General features: G+C 39.5%; 1 protein-coding gene across 1 annotated transcript; it reads right to left on the bottom strand.

Moving 5' to 3' along the window:
- Positions 1-3,024: 3,024 nt before the first annotated feature.
- acot11b (acyl-CoA thioesterase 11b) lies at positions 3,025-21,330 on the bottom strand. The gene is made up of 16 exons (XM_047374855.1): positions 21,165-21,330; positions 19,708-19,906; positions 13,434-13,503; positions 12,998-13,058; positions 12,791-12,892; positions 12,561-12,696; positions 12,328-12,481; positions 8,893-9,012; positions 8,641-8,779; positions 8,502-8,557; positions 6,117-6,183; positions 5,954-6,037; positions 5,040-5,173; positions 4,679-4,810; positions 3,416-3,542; positions 3,025-3,323 (listed from the first exon to the last, which is right to left on the bottom strand). The coding sequence occupies exons 2-16, from the start codon at positions 19,895-19,897 to the stop codon at positions 3,165-3,167; spliced, it is 1,731 nt and encodes a 576-aa protein (XP_047230811.1). The 5' UTR covers positions 19,898-19,906; positions 21,165-21,330; the 3' UTR covers positions 3,025-3,164.
- Positions 21,331-21,350: the final 20 nt, after the last annotated feature.

Genomic DNA, 21,350 nt, shown 5'->3' on the forward strand with positions numbered 1-21,350 from the left:
ACACTGGTTTATCGCTTGAGCTTAGGTTTTATAGGCCTGAACGATTCATAAATCACGATCAAGTCACCAAGAAAATACAGTTTTCTGAAAATAGGCATGTTAGACTAAAAAATAAAAATTGAACAAGACTACTTGCTCTGTCACCTTAGAAAGTAAAGTATAAAGACTAAAAGCATCTAACAGCAACAAACTCTTTGGTCGAGAATTACTTGTTTTTTTGACACCTAAGGAAAAAGCAGAAACCCAGAACAATTTTTAGCATCATATTACCACTGGTTCTGCCCTCAGCTTTGCTGTAATCTTGACCGCTGCCTTTAGTATTAATGTTGTTAGGGTGGTTTTCCTGGCTCTCAATTTACAGACAAAGTGGGCTCCATCCCTAATTTCAACAAATTAGCTCCCCCTAACAACAAACACAATGAGTGAATTCACTTTGACTTGCACTCTTAGCTGTATTGATTAGGGATAAACATCAGTTTAGCTTGGAGCGTACTTTTTAAATGTAACCAGGGTTTCCAGCTACAATTTCCCTAATTGGGCAAAATATTAGGTTACAGAATGTAACCTAATATTTTAAAGTTTAAATTATTATATATTCTAAAGTTTGACAAAATATATATCTTTGTTTCTGACCAACAATGGGTAGATTGGAATAAGGTACATCATACGAAACTTTTGAATTCCAGTATGAAAAGTCAGCATGGGTTGGTTTTCTGGGGTAAATGGAAGGCTTTTCTAAGTAAATTGTTAGTAGGAAAAGACAATTTCAAAATGGAGTTCAGAAACAAATATTTGCTACTGCAGGAGTGGCGTGCTAGTTCTGGATAGACTTAGCTCATGGAATCACTGAAAGGCTTGGATCTGACTGTTATCACACTGTACTGAGGATTACACCCATTTACTATGAAGGTGGATTTGTGTTAAACAAAACAATACCTGAAATCAGGTGGAGCTAAACACTCACTTAATTTTCACTTTCAGGTAAACAGATAAAAGGCTCAGATTTGACCATTTCATTCACATGTAAAGGTTAAGGGGTAGTGCACATGAAAAACGACAGCTCCAGACATTATCCACAAATCTAACATGTTTATTGTTCAACTTAAATCATCACATTTTATCCTCAATGCCTCTCTGTACACAATTAAAATTAGTTTAAGTGAAATTTTACTAAGCTATACAGGTCCTTCTCAAAATATTAGCATATTGTGATAAAGTTCATTATTTTCCATAAAGTCATGATGAAAATTTAACATTCATATATTTTAGATTCATTGCACACTAACTGAAATATTTCAGGTCTTTTATTGTCTTAATACGGATGATTTTGGCATACAGCTCATGAAAACCCAAAATTCCTATCTCACAAAATTAGCATATCATTAAAAGGATCTCTAAACGAGCTATGAACCTAATCATCTGAATCAACGAGTTAACTCTAAACACCTGCAAAAGATTCCTGAGGCCTTTTAAAACTCCCAGCCTGGTTCATCACTCAAAACCCCAATCATGGGTAAGACTGCCGACCTGACTGCTGTCCAGAAGGCCACTATTGACACCCTCAAGCAAGAGGGTAAGACACAGAAAGAAATTTCTGAATGAATAGGCTGTTCCCAGAGTGCTGTATCAAGGCACCTCAGTGGGAAGTCTGTGGGAAGGAAAAGGTGTGGCAGAAAACGCTGCACAACGAGAAGAGGTGACCGGACCCTGAGGAAGATTGTGGAGAAGGGCCGATTCCAGACCTTGGGGGACCTGCGGAAGCAGTGGACTGAGTCTGGAGTAGAAACATCCAGAGCCACCGTGCACAGGCGTGTGCAGGAAATGGGCTACAGGTGCCGCATTCCCCAGGTCAAGCCACTTTTGAACCAGAAACAGTGGCAGAAGCGCCTGACCTGGGCTACAGAGAAGCAGCCCTGGACTGTTGCTCAGTGGTCCAAAGTACTTTTTTCGGATGAAAGCAAATTCTGCATGTCATTCGGAAATCAAGGTGCCAGAGTCTGGAGGAAGACTGGGGAGAAGGAAATGCCAAAATGCCAGAAGTCCAGTGTCAAGTACCCACAGTCAGTGATGGTCTGGGGTGCCGTGTCAGCTGCTGGTGTTGGTCCACTGTGTTTTATCAAGGGCAGGGTCAATGCAGCTAGCTATCAGGAGATTTTGGAGCACTTCATGCTTCCATCTGCTGAAAAGCTTTATGGAGATGAAGATTTCATTTTTCAGCATGACCTGGCACCTGCTCACAGTGCCAAAACCACTGGTAAATGGTTTACTGACCATGGTATCACTGTGCTCAATTGGCCTGCCAACTCTCCTGACCTGAACCCCATAGAGAATCTGTGGGATATTGTGAAGAGAACGTTGAGAGACTCAAGACCCAACACTCTGGATGAGCTAAAGGCCGCTATCGAAGCATCCTGGGCCTCCATAAGACCTCAGCAGTGCCACAGGCTGATTGCCTCCATGCCACGCCGCATTGAAGCAGTAATTTCTGCCAAAGGATTCCCGACCAAGTATTGAGTGCATAACTGTACATGATTATTTGAAGGTTGACGTTGTTTGTATTAAAAACACTTTTCTTTTATTGGTCGGATGAAATATGCTAATTTTGTGAGATAGGAATTTTGGGTTTTCATGAGCTGTATGCCAAAATCATCCGTATTAAGACAATAAAAGACCTGAAATATTTCAGTTAGTGTGCAATGAATCTAAAATATATGAATGTTAAATTTTCATCATGACATTATGGAAAATAATGAACTTTATCACAATATGCTAATATTTTGAGAAGGACCTTACATTGTTGTCTTCAATTAAAACATCACAATCGTATACCAAATGCACTTCCTATCTTATCATAATACCATTATAGTGTTGGCTGGACTACAAACTGACATATAAATCATAAATCTAGAAATCTGAATTGCACATCACCTTTTACAGAAAATAATGTCTCTAAAAAAAACTAAAGAGGCATACAATTATTTGTGCGCTTTGTACCCATCTCTGCAAAGTACAAACAGTCCTTCATAATCTCAGAATGGTTTATTTTATGACTTATATTGGAGCCCAGTGCCTCCAAAGCAGTGTTAAAATTGAATGACAACTGTGAAGCAATGCTACTCATGCCAGCTAATGCCACTTCTTTGCTTATGGAAGAGGGATTTAATTCAAAATGAAGAAGGTTGTAGAGCATCCAGGCTGTCCCTGTTGGCTTCCAGAAACTGGCTGCAGGCAGAAAAAGTGCTGTAGAAGCTGGAGGAGAGGCCAGCCACGTCTGTGGAGATGTAGGGAAGGACTCCTGGTGTGGCCTGGTTGTAGTAGGTGAACTGAAACAAAAAGTGACAATGCATTTTGTTACCTGCAGCAATGCACATGTGCTGCAAGCACCAGTTAACCATGCTGCAGACATCAGGCTAACCTTGGTGACTGCACTGGACTCCTCCCAGATTGTGAAGCCAGCACAGAGCACCTCTCCTCTGGAGAAATCCTCTGTGGGCGGGTGATTGGGCAAAGTGACAGAACGCAGAGCAATCAGATATGGGTCCCTGAGAGAGACAAGATGAAATTATAGTCTTTTATACCAGTGCAAAAAAGGTGCAAGACCGTAGAGGTAAAACAGAGCCAGAACTCAATGAAAAATTAAATCATAACTCAAATGGTTCAAAAATTCATAAAAGTGTGAAATTATTGTATAAACAAAATATAAGGTACATGATCAAACAAACATGACATAAATGAATATTATTTTAACTAAAACAATTTCAATTTCAGTCATCAGTCAGTCAGTCAGTCATTTTCTACCGCTTATTCCATAGTGGGTCGCGGGGGAGCTGGTGCCTATCTCCAGCAGTCTATGGGCGAGAGGCAGGGTACACCCTGGACAGGTCGCCAGTCCATCGCAGGGAAACACACAAACAACCATGCACACACTCATTCATACACCTAAGGGCAATTTAGAGTTACCAATTAACCTAACAGGCATGTCTTTGGACTGTGGGAGGAAGCCAGTGTACCCGGTGAGAACCCACACATGCACAGGGAGAACATGCAAACTCCATGCAGAAAACCCCTGGCTGGAAATCAAACCCAGGACCTTCTTGCTGCAAGGCAACAGTGCTACCAACTGTGCCACCGTGCAGCCACACAATTTCTATTTGTTTTTTTAATTTTAATGTGTAAATTTCTATTTTTTTTTAATTTTTTTTTTCACGGGAGAGCTGGTGCCTATCTCCAGCAGTTGGCACTCAACGTGAAACAGGTCAATATTCTTTGGAGAACAATTTAAACCGTATATTTGTTTGAAATAATAATACTAATAAGAAGTACAAAAATTTCATATGAATAGTATAATCTAAAATAACATAATGTAATTGATTTTGATGTTTCTAACTTAGAAACAGCAATCTAGATCAATGTTTCCTCACACTGGTCCCCAGGGTCCACTGTCCAGCATGTTTTAGGTGTTCCCCTGCTGCCACACAAATATTTGTAGGCCAATATATTAAATATGAGATTTAAATTCTCATAAATTGTTGCTCCCTGTTATTAGCTTTATTTACTCATAAACAATTTGAATAACATGGCGGTACGAGTAATCAACCAACCTTAAGGAATCATAAAATAATAAAATAAAGCGTAGCTCGAAAAAGGGAACAAAATATAACATGTGATATTGCATCACCTGGAATCACATGGTTTCCTTCTAGATGCAAGCAAGATAAAGTCTTTCCCTCTGCCACCTTTACTGACAGAGGGCGTAACTACACGATAAAGGGTGTCATCCTCATCCGCCTGGTTGATCACCTCACACTCCCTGTGGTTGAAACATGAACAAGAATAGATCATTTTCTATTTATTAGCTTTCAGGCTTTAAAGCATTTGACGGTAATGTCACAAGTAAGCATTCATCTGGGAGTTAATGTAAGATCCTTTGCAGGATCAGTAAATTTCCACAGTTGGTTGCTGTCATAAAAGAAACACTGGGAAAATCTAATCTTGATCTTCTCTTTTACGGTGCCCTGTTTGAAATGTGTGTTACTGACTGATAATGCCGGTCCCACTCTTTTCTTCTCCTCAGGTCCGACAACAGGTGGAACGCCTGCTCGGCTGGGACGCTGACGTGCATCTCCACCTTGACATATAGCATGTGGTTCTCCTCCAGCGTGTACAGCCTGACCTATCAATATGACAGCGGTGTGTATACATACATTTGTTCAAGGTATCAACATGTACAGTGCCAGTGAGAAATTCACAAATGACCATAGGCATGAATGTCATTTTAGTTTTGAGCTTTTAATGATGCATTTGGATCCTTCTTTTCCCAGGGTGGAATGGCTTTATAATGAAAACCTTCAGTGATTTTTAAAAGAAGAATTGGGTCAAAAGTATTTAATGAAGATGCAAAAGAACTATATACATTATGCAGCCATGAAAATTTTTTTGGCATAATTTTGCCTGGATATGCGATTACTCTTCATTTCATTCACCCTGACTCCATGTTTTCTTGTCATTGTGGTCAAATTGCTCAATCTCTGTCTGCTCTGACAATAAAAATATGTATTTGGCTTCTCCATATGAATCTCCATCATTAATTAAGCTAGGAGGTGTTGATTTTGTTCTTGACTGGGCACCCTCTCAATTCATGTGGATATAAAACTTGTTGGTGGTTCCTGGAACAGTTTCAGTCAGATGGTTGAAATTCGCACACGCCTGGGTTCTAATAGGACATTAATCATAACCTGGCCACCCATTTTGGAATGGACTTCCCAGCACAGTAAATCTAAGATGTGATCTGTGAATGCACTGATAATGATTTGCAAAGTTGTATTTAAAATATATACTTCATTATTTTCAGCACTCCGTTGTATCTGACCATTCCCTACTTCTAAATAATACAATATAGAATGTATGCTGGAAAACCAAATCTATCTTGGATCATTTGACAACCCGCACTGACCTTATTTTTCTCTGAAGTTAAGACCCAGTTGTTCTTGGTATCCATTAGTTTCAGGGCTGATACGTTGTTGTAGCTCAGGTACATCTGGAAAACCAAACGGTTGACTGAACTCATGAGTTTGAGCACCATATCTGGTGGGCTTTGATTGCTTTCCTGAAATTACCTGGTTACTTGGATCCCAGGGCACAGACAGAGGCACTTGGGTTTGCTTGCAGGAGATGATGTATTTTCTGTAAACATTAAGAAAAGCAATGACATTCCTCAGGCACAAATCAAAGACCATAAATCTGACCAGTTTAAACACTTTGACTCGAGCAGCAGTCAGTCCAACACGTTTGGTTACTGAATAGAAGAAGCAAGACATTGTTTTATTTTTTCTTCTGCATAAACATTAATCAACTAGCTGAGATCTACCTTAAACCAGCCTCACAGTAAAAACAATTATTTCAGTCCTAAACAGACAGAGCTACAATGGTTTCGTTTAGATCAAAGCTTATTCATGAGTTTGAACAGCCTAGTCAAAGTCCAGACCTAAATGCCATTGAGAAGCTGTGGAAAGACTTGAAACTTAATGTCACAGATGCTTCCCATCCAATCTTACTGAGCTACAGTGTCTTGTGAAAGTATTCGGCCCCCTTGAACTTCTCAACCTCTTGCCACATTTCAGGCTTCAAACATAAAGATATAAAATTCACATTTTTTATGAAGAATCAACAAGTGGGACACAATCGTGAAGTGGAATGAAATTTATTGGATGTGTCAAACTTTTTTAACAAATAAAAAACTGAAAAGTGGGGCTTGCAATATTATTCGGCCCCCTTGCGTTAATACTTTGTAGCGCCACCCTTTGCTGCAATTACAGCTGCAAGTCTCTCTATCAGTTTTGCACATCGAGAGACTGAAATTCTTGCCCATTCTTCCTTGCAAAACAGCTCGAGCTCAGTGAGGTTGGATGGAGAGCGTTCGTGAACAGCAGTCTTCAGCTCTTTCCACAGATTCTCAATTGGATTCAGGTCTGGACTTTGACTTGGCCATTCCAACACCTGGATAAGTTTATTTGTGAACCATTCCATTGTAGATTTGGCTTTATGTTTTGGATCATTGTCTTGTTGGAAGATAAATCTCTGTCCCAGTCTCAGGTCTCTTGCAGACTCCAACAGGTTATCTTCCAGAATGGTCCTGTATTTGGACCCATCCATCTTCCCATTAATTTTGACCATCTTCACTGTCCCTGCTGATGAAAAGCAGGCCCAAACCATGACGCTGCCACCACCATGATTGACAGTGGGAATGGTGTGTTCAGGGTGATGAGCTGTGTTGCTTTTACGCCAAACATATCGTTTTGCATTGTGGCCAAACAGTTAGATTTTGGTTTCATCTGACCAGAGCACCTTCTTCCACATGTTTGGTGTGTCTCCCAGGTGGCTTGTGGCAAACTTTAAACGAGACTTTTTATGGATATCTTTGAGAAATGGCTTTCTTCCTTCCACTCTTCCATATAGGCGAGATTTGTGCAGTGTACGACTGATTGTTGTCCTATGGACAGACTCTCCCACCTCAGCTGTAGATCTCTGCAGTTCATCCAGAGTGATCATGGGCCTCTTGGCTGCATCTCTGATCAGTCTTCTCCTTGTTTGAGATGAAGGTTTAGAGGGACGGCCGGGTCTTGGTAGATTTGCAGTGGTCTGATACTCCTTCCATTTCAATATGATTGCTTGCACAGTGCTCCTTAGGATGTTTAAAGCTTGGGAAATCTTTTTGTATCCAAATCCAGCTTTAAACTTCTCCACAACAGTATCTCGGACCTGCCTGGTGTGTTCCTTGGTCTTCATGATGCTCTCTGCGCTTTGAACAGAACCCTGAGACTATCACAGAGCAGGTGCATTTATACGGAGACTTGATTACACACAGGTGGATTCTATTTATCATCATCAGTCATTTGGGACAACATTGGATCATTCAGAGATCCTCACTGAACTTCTGGAGTGAGTTTGCTGCTCTGAAAGAAAAGGGGCCGAATAATATTGCACGCCCCACTTTTCAGTTTTTTATTTGTTAAAAAAGTTTGACACATCCAATAAATTTCATTCCACTTCACGATTGTGTCCCATTTGTTGTTGATTCTTCACAAAAAATTAGAATTTTATATCTTTACGTTTGAAGCCTGAAATGTTTAAAGAGGTTGAAAAGTTCAAGGGGGCTGAGTACTTTCGCAAGGCACTGTAATTTGCAAAGAAAAATTGGCAAAAATATTCAGCCTCTCGCTGTAGGAAGCTGGTAGAAATACCCCAAAGACTTGCAAGTGTAATTGCAACAAAAGGTGGTTCTATAAAGAATTGAGTCAGAAGCTGAATACAAATGACCGTTACACTGTTAACATGTTTATTTGCTTGAAAAGCCTGTAACATTTTCCTTCAGTTTCACACAAACAAGTATTGGTCTCTCCCAAAATCCCATTAACATAGATTAAACGTTGTGGTTGTAACATGACAAATTGCGAAAACCTTTGAGTATGAACACTTTGCAAAGCACTATACATGTAACATACCTGTCAAGACGAATCTTCTTTCTGGCAACAGCTTCTTTATAACGTCTTCTTCCATCCTTTAAAACACAGGAAAACCTAATTTAATCCAGACAAAAGATTAGGTCTCCAAATGGCATAAATACAACTCTGAAAACACTACCCCAGGCTCAGGTCGCAGGTGTGGCAGTGTGCGGGGCTTCCTGTCGCCATCCAGCACCTCAAAGGTCATGAAGGCACTGTTGATGTGACGGAGAGGTTCTCCACCCCGATAGGCCTCTGCACAAACTCCCACCTCCATGCTACAGCACAGCATGTGTAATAAAATACAGATTTACTGGTAGCGTAGTACTGACAATATTCAGCTGATTTGGGCGTTGTTTAACAAAATCTGTCAGATAATGCTGAGACCCACCTGTGTTTGAAGGCATTGTTAACAATAGCTTTCAGCACCAGCCGGTCGCCGATGTGGGAAGGCCCACGAAAATGGAACATGTCTATAGTCCTCAGGGTTGGGTGGGCGTTACACAATCGACTGGATCAGAACATGGAAAAGCAAAAAGAGGAAGTGTTGTTTTCCTTTCAGCCTCATGCTAAAAAAAGAAAATTTTATCTATTTATTTATTCATATTCTTGCTGACATTTATGGGCTTCTCTCCATTTTCTTTTAAATGAAAATATGGACCATTTTACATCACATAATAAGAGAATTTGTTCTAAAATGTAGTCTACTAAATATATCAATCAAGAGCTCAGTCCAAACCTTTTGTTTTTGCGCTTTTGCCATTTCCTAAAGATCATGTGAATGAGCCAGGAGGCATTTTGGAAAGTTTTACCATGAAAAAAATGACAGAGTTTGTCTACAAGAGAGGTGTTGAGAGACAAGAAAACAATATTGGCAATGAAAAAAGATTTTTCTATCTACAAGACACGGTAGTGGTACTGTCATGAATTGGGCTTGTGCTGTCTTTGCACAAAGATGCCTTGTTATCCTTTGCAGAATTTTGAGTTCTGATTTATCCAAGTGAATTCTAGGGGAACATTTCAGGCTCTCTCTCCATGAATTGAAGGAAAGGTGAATCAAAAAGCAAACTCTAGGAATGCAAGTTCCTAAACTTTAATATTGTGTAAATATCATTTGGGATTTTAAGCATTTCTGTCCTAATAAAAAAAGTCCTCCAGGCTGACCACACAAAGCAGTCACATCGTAGGTAGGTAGGTAGGTAAGTAGGTAGGTAGGTAGGTAGGTGATTATTTATTTATTTTTAAATCAAACAACAAAGCTTTGTATGTACAGTACTGTACAAACATATTCACATCCCTTCAACTTTTTGATGTTTTTGTAGTGAACCAAAACTTCAGTCCATTTTATTGGGATTTTAGGTGATAGGCCAACACAGAGCAGTGCGTTATTGTGAGACAGAAGGAAAATTACACATGGCTTTTAAATTTTTTTAAATAAAAAAAATGAAAAGTGTGGCATGCATTTATATTTAACACCCCTGGGTCCGTGCTCACCGTAATCTTCTCGAACAAACCTCTGAGGTTCTCAGTATTTATATTTTTTAATCAAATTGCACACATATGGACCTCATTTACTAAGTGAGCTCCAAACGCAATTGATAGCAGTGGATTTTATTCAAGTTTATCAGTATGTAGTAATGCAAGCCACAGATTTTTATTTGTAAAAAAACTGAAAAGACCAAGCTTTGCTTTTCTTCCGCACTACTTCATGTTGGATTATGATGGAGGATCAATCCTGCCATAATTAAGAATAAATACAGAAATAAATAAATGACTCAATAAAATAATTACCGGGCCTACAAGTAGCTAGTGTCAGAATCTGCAGGTGTTAGGTTTTGGGTTTGAGTTCTGTTTACCTTTTTTGCACAAATTGTCGTGAGGCGACATCTTTGGACTTTGTTGTGGTTTTATATTTTGACTTTAGTTTGGTTTTGTAGTCATGGTTGTTTGTTTATTTCCTGCCTCCTAGTGTTTGTTGTTTTCTCTCCCTTCGTTCCTAGTTCCTTTAGTGGTTTCTTTTCTATTACTTGTTATGGTTTTCTTATGATTATGACTATTATTATATTTGTTGTTTTTCTAGTTCCCTTGTCTTTCTTGTAGTTTAGTTTCCCATTTAGTATATCTGTGTTTATTTATGTTTTGGTATTTGTTCACCTGCGCTCTTTGTTTACTAGTTTATTTTCTCTGTTCCTCCTCATCCTGGTTCCCTTTCTGTGGTTTAGGTTTTGTTTATTTACAGTCAGGGTTTCTTTATGGGTCCTTTGTTAATTATTAGGTTTTGGTGTTTCTTCTATTTCCTTTAGTTTCTCAGTTTGCTTTAGTTAATGATTATTCTAGGTTCTTATGTTTCTTTTCGTTTATTATCTTCGTCCATAGTTTTGCTTTGATCTGTTTTCCCTGAGTTTTGTTATTTACAGTTTTGTTTTTGTAGTCAGGTTCCTTTGGTTATTTTACTGTCTATCTTCCCTCATGTTTCCCCTCTAGATTTATGTTATGGTTTAGCTCTCGTGTTTTGTTTTGTTTTGTTTCTAGCCTTGTCACCTTAGCAACTATTCACTTTCCCTCAGTTCTCTACAGCCTGGTCTACAACTGAATTTCATCTCCCCTGATTTCCTATCTCTCATTCTCATTGATCCATACTACACTTCCCTCTGTTCATGAGCTCTCTGTTCTTGTTTGTTCCTCGCTGGTTCCTTCCGGTTGAATCTCCGTTACTACCCCGTTCCCTACCACGTCTAGGCTTTGTTTATGCTTCACTCCTGCAGAGTGACTTCTTGTACGTTTTCTGGCTTGGCACCCTTTGTACACCTGCAGTGTTTTTTGCTATGCCTAGTTTTGTTTTTGAAAACATTAAGGATTCCGTCTGTGCTACGTTTTGCCACATCTTGCTTTGTTTTTGGAGACATAAAGGATTTCGACTTTGCTATGTTTTGCAAAGACTTTGAATAAAGAAATCTCTCATTTAACATGCAGCTGTCCAGCTCTTGCCTGCACGTTGGTCCTTCCCTAAACCCCGTGACACAACTGTGTTCTTCACTTGCTTTATTTTCAGTTTACTTAGGCTTATTAGATTCATTTTGTTTAGTTTTCTCTTACTTGCCTGTTTTCCATGCTCATCTGTGTTATTTAGTCATTCTCTCTCAGTTCCCCAGCATTCCCTCTTCCAGCAGCTGCACCTGATTCTCTCCTTGATTAGCTCCACAGTTCTTTGGTGCATTTCTCCACTTGCCTCAGTATTTATTCTCTCTGGTTTTCATTGTTTGGCACCAGCTCCTCCTGTATACTACACTGTTTGGTACCTGTTTCATGTCTGTTTGCAGCTTCTGGTTACCCTGGTAAGTTTGTTCCTGTTTCTTATTATCATTATTAAAGAGAACCTCAACAACTCACCATGCTGCTCCTGAGTGTTCTTCTGTATGTTGGTAAAACAAAAACTCAGCATTATATGACAGATGGACATAAATTAAAGTGCCATAAAATGCAACAAAAAAATTAAAAGATATTTATTCAATAATTGATCAATTTATTTGATATAAATACATATTTCTCTTTTAATCTTAAACTGTTGTAATTATTTTTAATTGTTTTATTTTTAATCCTACTTTGTTCTTGAACTCAATATTTTTCCTTTGTTCATACCATAGATAGATGTTTAATCCATCGATAGATAGTTGTCTATAGATGTTTAATCCACAAATTTTCACATAAACAATCAAACCATCAAACTTTATGGTTGTAATGCAACAAAATGTGAAAAAGATCAAAGCATATGAATATTTTTGCAACCCACTATAAGTCAAGCTCTTGCGAAAAGAAAAATGCATACCTTGCTGCAATTGTAGCCACATTCTCCATCCAGGCCATGATCTGGCCTCCAAAAGTGCTGACCTGATGGTTGGCATGGGGCGGAAGCACCAGCTCCACGCTCTCCACTCGTGTCTTCTCAGCTGGCACAGCATCATCATACTCCTGACATTCTCCTGATGAAAGTGCCAAAAGAAGAAGCTGTAATCATTCTGACTTTACAGTGCAGTGTGTTCTAAAACCTTGTGTTCATACCCAGCTGAGCTGTGCTGCTGCTCAGCAGGTCTGTGATAATCTCAGCGTGGATGAGCCGCATCCTCCGCCGCTCTGCTGCCAGGCTGTACTCCATCTGCTCCATTTGTGTACGAGGAATCACCTGCTTGAGCTGTACCTGTGTACAGAAAACCCCAAAGAAGCCAGATGGGGCTAAGTGAGCTTTAGTAGTGCTGGTGTGCTCAAGATTACTTCAGTCCTCGCTTCATTACCTTGCCAGCTTCAGTTCGTCTGGAAACAAAGGTGGCAAAGGCACGGCAAACTTTCCACTGCCTGTCAGTGTAAAGGTCTTCACAAGTCACTAGTATGCCCACCTGAACTTCAAAGAAAAACATTTGCTAAATTTTTATATGCGAATATGGTTATTTACCTTAAAAAAATACTCCCCATACTGAAACCCCAGGGAGACTTCCACCAACCTCCATGCTAGATGTGAAGGCTCTGTTGACTTTTGCAATGATGTTGACAACCTGTCCAACCCTGGAGGAGACAGACATGGACGCTGTTTTACTGTCAACATGATTATACTCAACACAGTCTGTGCCCTCACTACCCTTAGATATAATGTCTGGTCAAAAGCAAGACAACTGAATATGGGAGACCTACTGTAACTGCAAAATTTTGAAAAGTACAGGATAAAGCATATGTGTTAATATTTTCTTAGTAAAATAATTCCAAGCATCCTTTTTAAATGATTTTCTAAACAGAAAACTGACTTTGCTGAGTCACTCAGTATTTTGCTAAAAATTTTAGACCAAAGAAATCCTCCTATATAAAGCAATAAAGACAAATTATATTTATCCAACAAATCTGATTTTGGTTGATAACCGTTATGTTATGTTGATAATACCTTACCCTATTGTGTGTTCAAAGAGGATGTCATCGACCGATGCAGTGACACAGGAACAACCCGCATGTCTCTCAGCTGTCAAAGGAGAGATTACAATAAAAATGAGTTTTTACTAGTTATACTCATACATTTAAATCTGTGAATGAACCAGCAGCAGAACTTATCAATGTCATACAGTTTTATTTTTGACTGTTGATATATTTATACTTATCAGAAACATGCCAATAACCAAAATACAACACATCAATACATTGATAACACACTGCATGAAAACCTCCTTACATTTATGCTAATTATTCTCGTTGATATTAAGAATGCTCTGCAAAAAAGTTGAAACCACATATTTTCATACACTGCATTCAAATACACCTGTTTTAGGACAGGTATGGTTACCCAAATTATTTCTGCTTGCTAAATGGCAGAATAATGCAAAGGGGAATTTTATTGCCAATTATTTTTACTTTCTTCAAATTCAGAAGATTGCATACACTAAGATTACTCTGTATTTAAACAAATTTTCCAGATGATGATATCATGGCTTTGCAGGCTTCAGATCAGTTAATTTACAACATTTAAGTGTTGTGACCCAGATATGGATAAAAACATGGACTCTGAAATGTACACAAAGATGCTGGTAGGAAACTCTGTATCTTTAAACACAGTACTAGCGGCGCTGATGGTGTAGGGGTTAGGCGCGCGACCATATGCGGAGGCTACAATCCTTGAAGCGGCCGTCCCGGGTTCAAGTCCTGGACCCGGCGACATTTGCCGAATGTCTCCACCTCCCTCTATCCCTCTTTCCTGTCTGCCTACTGTCAAAAAATAAAGGCCACTAGTGCCGATAAAATATCTTTAAATACAGTTCTAACCTACCCTTAGTCCAGCCCAGGAAGGAAGAGTCACAGGTGGAATCCCCAGGAGGTCATGGAGACACTAACAAAACAGTTCTCCAGCCAAACCTCATTCTTTAGCCTGCTACCTAGCAGCTAAAAGAATGGCAGCATGCACAAACTGAATGTCCAACTTGAACTAATTCTTCAAACTTGGATCCAGAGTTGACTACAATGTGGTGTTTGTTTACCCACCGATTAGGGAAAACATAAATGAAGTAATGATCTGCTTTTAGAGAACCCAAGCTTGTCTTTAAGCTTTTCTTTCTGAGCTTCTGCAGAAAGCCATCTGAGCAAGAGAGTTCCCAGACGAGATGGTGTCTCTAATCACGTCGAGTTAAGCGGCTTCCTTCCTCCCTGCCAGAGAGGAGACGCCAGGAATAGCAGTATTGCACATCTTCGAACGTGCCAGTCCGTATACTTGGAGCTACCCGCCCCCTCGATGATATTAATAAAGCTCTGAAAAAAGTTGAAACCAATAGATGTCATCAAGAGGAAAGAAGATTATGTGGAAATATTGAAGCAACATAAGCAAACATCAGAATGATCCAGCCTGGGAACAAATAGATTTTTTTAATGAAGTGATCCTAATCCTACCACCAAATTACTTACAAAGTGGCTTATTAAAGACAACAAAGTCAATGTTTTGGCAATAATAAAGCCCTTATCTCAGCCTCGTAGAAATTTTGTAGGCAGAGCTCAAAAGGTGTCTTGGAAAAAGAGGCCCACAAACCTGACTCAGTTCCAGTTGTTCTTTCAGGAGAAATGGGCCAAAATTCCAGCAAACTACTGTGAGAAAGCTTGAGGAAGGAAACCAAAAACATGTGACCCAAGCTATACAGCTTAAAGACAATTCTACCAAACACTATGAATAAACTCCTGAATTTAACTAAAATTAGAAATTGTCAAATTAACCCTCTCATTGTCCTGGTATTAAGTAAATAGAGATAATTTTGCTAATCCTAACTTGCCTAAAACAGGAAAACTCTGTTCTGTTCTGATCTGTCACAGTAAGAAAAAAACCATTGTCTTTTTATACAGTGTAGGTAAACATGTGATTTCAACTGTAAATCAATACTATATTTTGGCACAAAAATCTATAATATTTGTCTAAACCACCTTTGACGGTTGACTGATTGAACATAAAGTCAGTCTAAAGAAAAGCTTTACAGCTCACGAATAAAGCTTTAATGGACAAAAAAAAGAAAACAATTTAGAAACCAAGTAATTACTGTTACCTCACATTGTATTTTATTCCACAATGACATATAATACACAGTTAGCATTTTAAAGCTGTGTATTTGTTAACAAAACTCAAAGTGCTATGATGCAGAGGATTTTTTTCACTCTTTGTTGAAGATTAGGATAATTTTCATTGATGTATGGATTACAACAGATGGCCTGTTGTTGCTTGGAGAGTAGAATTTATTACTTACAGGTGTAAGTATTCACACATCACGTACACCTATCAGTAAGAAACGACAATGTTTTTAGTTTTTTCTTTTTACCTGATCCATAGCAACATCTCTGAACCTATAGCTGCACACAGAAATGGGCTGACAGCAAACATCTGTGCCTCCAGACAAAAAGCAGCAGGTCAGCTGTGAAAGCAATATCCTGTTTCTTTGGTGATTATCTGTGTTAAAACTGGAAGCATTAATGGAAGAGGTGCAGACTACCACCACCCATCGGCCATTAGCTACAAGGGCTGGTTACCGTGGAGACTCTGGACGCAGGCAGGTAGGAAGACATTACTGACCAAGCAGTCATACTGATTTCCTCTGTGCTCCCCCCTACTGTTAGGGCATCAAGATATGTGATACGTGCTGCTCCCCTTGAATGCTGTTTGATTTCCCAACATTTGACAGTAGGCACTACATCAAACTAAGAGAAACACAATTTTCTTTCATTGTATTTTTTAATATATATATAAAATTACAAATAAATGATTCATGTTTCTCTGCTGATTGTATCACTGAGTCACTATTATGTGATGAGTTTTCATCTTGTTTGATTATTTTGTGTTTCTTGTGGTCTTTAAGCTTTTATGCATTACTTTATAGTAATTCAATTCAATTCAAAAATACTTTATTAATCCCAGTGGGACATTAAATGTTGTTGTAGCTCATATTATGCAGGTTTTTTCAAAGAGCTGTTGTAGATGCTGATGGCTGTGGGCAGCAAGGACCTCCTGTCTGTCTCACAGCAGATCTGAAGATGTTATGGTTTTGCGAGATAGAACCCCAGAATGCAGACGAGCAGGCAGCATGATGGTAAGTGAAAAAAAAAACTATTTAATAAACAAAAACTCACCCTAAAAAGAGGTAGGAACAAAACAACAAACGGGCAGGCAGAACAGGCAAAAAACAGACTTGGCCAGGCTGGTCGAAACAGGCGTGGCGTGACTACAGGACAAGAGCAATATCTGAGTAATGTTTCCGCAATGAACAACTGAACAGGAGTGTATATATGGAGAGTAAACCAGGTGGAGCAAGGAGACAGATTAGTTTGAAGCAGGTGAACCTGATAAAGATAATTAACAGACAGAACAGAACGTGGCTGGAGCAAGAACAGAGACTCCTGAATACAAACAAAAACTAAAGCATGCCCAGAACCTCAAACCAAACTTGACAAAACATGAACAAGACTAAAACATGACCAGAAAAATAATAAACAGAAGCATGATTCAAAAACTGAGACAAATATAAGAAAAACCCAGAAACCAAAAACCAAACAACCCCAAATCATAACAGAAGAAGCCTCTGACTGAAGACACTGTTGTTGTCCAACAGTCCCATGAAGAGGATGCTCAGGGTTCTCCATAATGTTCTTTATTTTATTTAGAATCCTTCTTTCCACAATGATCTCCAGAGGTTCCAGAGGACTAGCCAGAACAGAGCCAGCCTTCTTTATCAGCTTGTTGGGCTTTTTTTAGTCCCTGGCTCTGATGCTGCTTCCCCAGCAGATGATGGCAGAAGAGATCACACTTTCCACAACAGACTTATAGAAGATATGCAGCATCTTGCTACAAACACCAAAGGACCTAAGCTTCTTCAAGAAGTACAGTCTGCTCTGTCCCTTCACAGTTGCATCTTCACTCTAGTCTATTGTCCAGGTGAACACCGAGATATTTATACAGGTCCTTCTCAAAATATTAGCATATTGTGATAAAGTTCATTATTTTCCATAATGTCATGATGAAAATTTAACATTCATATATTTTAGATTCATTGCACACTAACTGAAATATTTCAGGTCTTTTATTGTCTTAATACGGATGATTTTGGCATACAACTCATGAAAACCCAAAATTCCTGTCTCACAAAATTAGCATATTTCATCCGACCAATAAAAGAAAAGTGTTTTTAATACAAAAAACGTCAACCTTCAAATAATAATGTACAGTTATGCACTCAATACTTGGTCAGGAATCCTTTTGCAGAAATGACTGCTTCAATGCGGCGTGGCATGGAGGCAATCAGCCTGTGGCACTGCTGAGGTCTTATGGAGGCCCAGGATGCTTCGATAGCGGCCTTTAGCTCATCCAGAGTGTTGGGTCTTGAGTCTCTCAACGTTCTCTTCACAATATCCCACAGATTCTCTATGGGGTTCAGGTCAGGAGGGTTGGCAGGCCAATTGAGCACAGTGATACCATGGTCAGTAAACCATTTACCAGTGGTTTTGGCACTGTGAGCAGGTGCCAGGTCGTGCTGAAAAATGAAATCTTCATCTCCATAAAGCTTTTCAGCAGATGGAAGCATGAAGTGCTCCAAAATCTCCTGATAGCTAGCTGCATTGACCCTGCCCTTGATAAAACACAGTGGACCAACACCAGCAGCTGACACGGCACCCCAGACCATCACTGACTGTGGGTACTTGACACTGGACTTCTGGCATTTTGGCATTTCTTTCTCCCCAGTCTTCCTCCAGACTCTGGCACCTTGATTTCCGAATGACATGCAGAATTTGCTTTCATCCGAAAAAAGTACTTTGGACCACTGAGCAACAGTCCAGTGCTGCTTCTCTGTAGCCCAGGTCTGGGGAATGCGGCACCTGTAGCCCATTTCCTGCACACGCCTGTGCACGGTGGCTCTGGATGTTTCTACTCCAGACTCAGTCCACTGCTTCCGCAGGTCCCCTAAGGTCTGGAATCGGCCCTTCTCCACAATCTTCCTCAGGGTCCGGTCACCTCTTCTCGTTGTGCAGCGTTTTCTGCCACACTTTTTCCTTCCCACAGACTTCCCACTGAGGTGCCTTGATACAGCACTCTGGGAACAGCCAATTCGTTCAGAAATTTCTTTCTGTGTCTTACCCTCTTGCTTGAGGGTGTCAATAGTGGCCTTCTGGACAGCAGTCAGGTTGGCATGATTGGGGTTTTGAGTGATGAACCGGGCTGGGAGTTTTAAAGGCCTCAGGAATCTTTTGCAGGTGTTTAGAGTTAACTCGTTGATTCCGATGATTAGGTTCATAGCTCGTTTAGAGACCCTTTTAATGATATGCTAATTTTGTGAGATAGGAATTTTGGGTTTTCATGAGCTGTATGCCAAAATCATCCGTATTAAGACAATAAAAGACCTGAAATATTTCAGTTAGTGTGCAATAAATGTAAAATATATGAATGTTAAATTTTCATCATTACATTATGGAAAATAATGAACTTTATCACAATATGCTAATATTTTGAGAAGGACCTGTACTCCTCCACCACCTCCACTTCTTCTCCCGTGATGGAAATAGTGTTTGACTTATTTCTTATTCTCTGAAAATCTACAATCATCTCCTTTGTTTTAGTGACATTCAAGATGAGATGATTGTTTCTACAATTATTATTTATTAAACATTAGGTATGTTTGCGTGTAAAGATCCTTTTACCCTCTTTATTTAATCATTTAACTTGTTTCACCTCTTCCTGTTAATTGTGTGTCAGTGTGCACATTCCATGTCCCATTTTTGACTTTGCAGTATTCCTTTTGCGGCTCCTTTCTGTCGCTTATTGCAATTTTATACTCATGGGAAAAATTAAAGATCACCTTTTACTAATTCTATAGTTTTAACATATAAACTGGGATCAAGACTTATTTAAATCTCACTAAATGTGTATAAAACCACACCACAGATTCCACCATGCCCTTATTTAATAAACACAGATAAGCCAAAGTGGGAAGGTTTATGACAAATAAGTTCAACAAAAAACATAAATGCATACAAAAAAACCATATCATTTTTAAAGAGAGTGTACTTCATTTTTATCATGTCTGTATCTGTATTAGACTTACTGAACATTGGGTTAAATGAAAGAGAAAATGTGATCACTGTGATAATTTGTGCAGTTTTTAACCTTTTTAATGCTTAAAGTGTGAAAGTGAGAAGATTCCTCATTTTTCCCTACCAGATAAACAGGCTGTGGAGTCCATCCACTTCAGCAGCTGTCCCACACTAAGCTCCCCGCAGTGATTGGCATGGCACGGCAGCACGATCTGGCTCATCTGCACCTCAGTGGGGTTTCTGTACACTTCCCCACTCTCTTGGATAAACTGGGGGTCCAGCATGATGTCTGCATCTTTCTCCTCTGATGTCATAACTCACAACTCCACAGACAGGAAATAGGGGCAAAATAAATGACAAATTGAGCACTGTCCACCTCACTTGAGTTCACTTTCAGTACCTTTGGAAAAGCATTTACACCACTTGAACATTTTAACATTTTGCCACGCTACAACCACAAGGCTCAATGCATTTTCTGGCGGGTTTAAGTGATTGCCCCACACAATGTACCTTCTAATTGTGCAGTGGATGGAAAATGACACATGGCTTTCAATATCTGAAAAATATGGAGGTGTACTTACATCTACTCCCTTTACTTTAATACCCCTTCAATAATGTCCAGCGCAACCAATTGCCTTCAGAAGTCACCTAATGTGTTATTATCTGTGTGTAATTTATTCTCATCATGAACAGGCCCAAGGTAACTTTGACAGAGCTGCAGAGATCCACAGCTCAGGTAGGACCATCAGTCATGCAGGCCTGAAATCCTGCCTTTATGAAAGAGTGACAAGGACAAAGCCATTGTTGAAAACTAACTTCGGCTGGTAGAGGCATAGCCTAAAAAATAGTGAAAGCTTTACAAAGTTTTTAATCAGGCGGGCAGAAAACAAATATATACCACACTTTTTATATTTTTATTTGTAAATATTTTCAACACTACCATTTTCTGCCACTTTGTGGTTGCAATGTGATAAAATGTGAAAAGTTCCAGGGGTATGAATACAAAAGTAAAACTATTACTACATCAGATGTGATAGAATGATACACAACGTTTTTCATAGGTTGAGTAAAAAACAGGAAAGTGAGACGTGAGCTCATTTTAATGTAGCCTCTTGCCACATCTGAGAACCCCACATTCTTAAACTAACTCAGGACTTTCAGTAATCTTTAAATAATCTGCAAATGCGCTTCAGTAAATGCGCAACCTTTCTATCCCGCCGCTAAATCTGATCTGAGCTCTGAATTGTTGTGTAATTACAACTAACTGTATTCAAGCTGCAACTATATAGACTGACTTGCTTTTTATTGCAAGCTGGGGCACGTCCCTTTTGGTGAAGCGGACAAACTATTTCAAGACATGCAGATAAATGGGGCATTCAGGGGTAGGCATTTGCTGGGAAACTGCTGCACAGTCACACACAGTCACCTGTTTCCCATGTCATCTGCTATGGCATTTCTGTATTCATTCCCACAGCAACAGCATTCACTACACACTTGTTAAAGCGCTTCTCGGACAATATAATCGCAATATTTAAGATGACACCACACATTTATAATGAGGAAAACACAGAATTTGCTTACTCAATTTAAAATATTCAGCTGAAGTCCAGTGAGAGCCAACGGACGTCTTGTTCAAGCACGTGTCGAACCGAACCATGAGTCTTTATCTGGGCGCACAATCCCCCAAAACAGAGTAACAACGCGAGCAAACAAGCCGCTTTAGTGACGTTTGGCCACTGGAGGGAGGGAGAGGCAGGGACACCACCT

Source organism: Girardinichthys multiradiatus, chromosome 9, assembly GCF_021462225.1.
Source record: "Girardinichthys multiradiatus isolate DD_20200921_A chromosome 9, DD_fGirMul_XY1, whole genome shotgun sequence".
NCBI classification, from domain to species: Eukaryota; Metazoa; Chordata; class Actinopteri; order Cyprinodontiformes; family Goodeidae; genus Girardinichthys; species Girardinichthys multiradiatus.

Excerpts from the sequence above, each read along its gene's own strand:
- acot11b (XM_047374855.1), bottom strand. The coding sequence starts at position 19,897 with ATGACATCAGAGGAGAAAGATGCAGACATCATGCTGGACCCCCAGTTT. Across the intron at positions 3,543-4,678 it reads AGGAAACCATGTGATTCCAG|GGACCCATATCTGATTGCTC; the intron begins GTGATGCAATAT and ends TGTCTCTCTCAG. Across the intron at positions 3,324-3,415 it reads AGTCCAGTGCAGTCACCAAG|TTCACCTACTACAACCAGGC; the intron begins GTTAGCCTGATG and ends TTTTTGTTTCAG.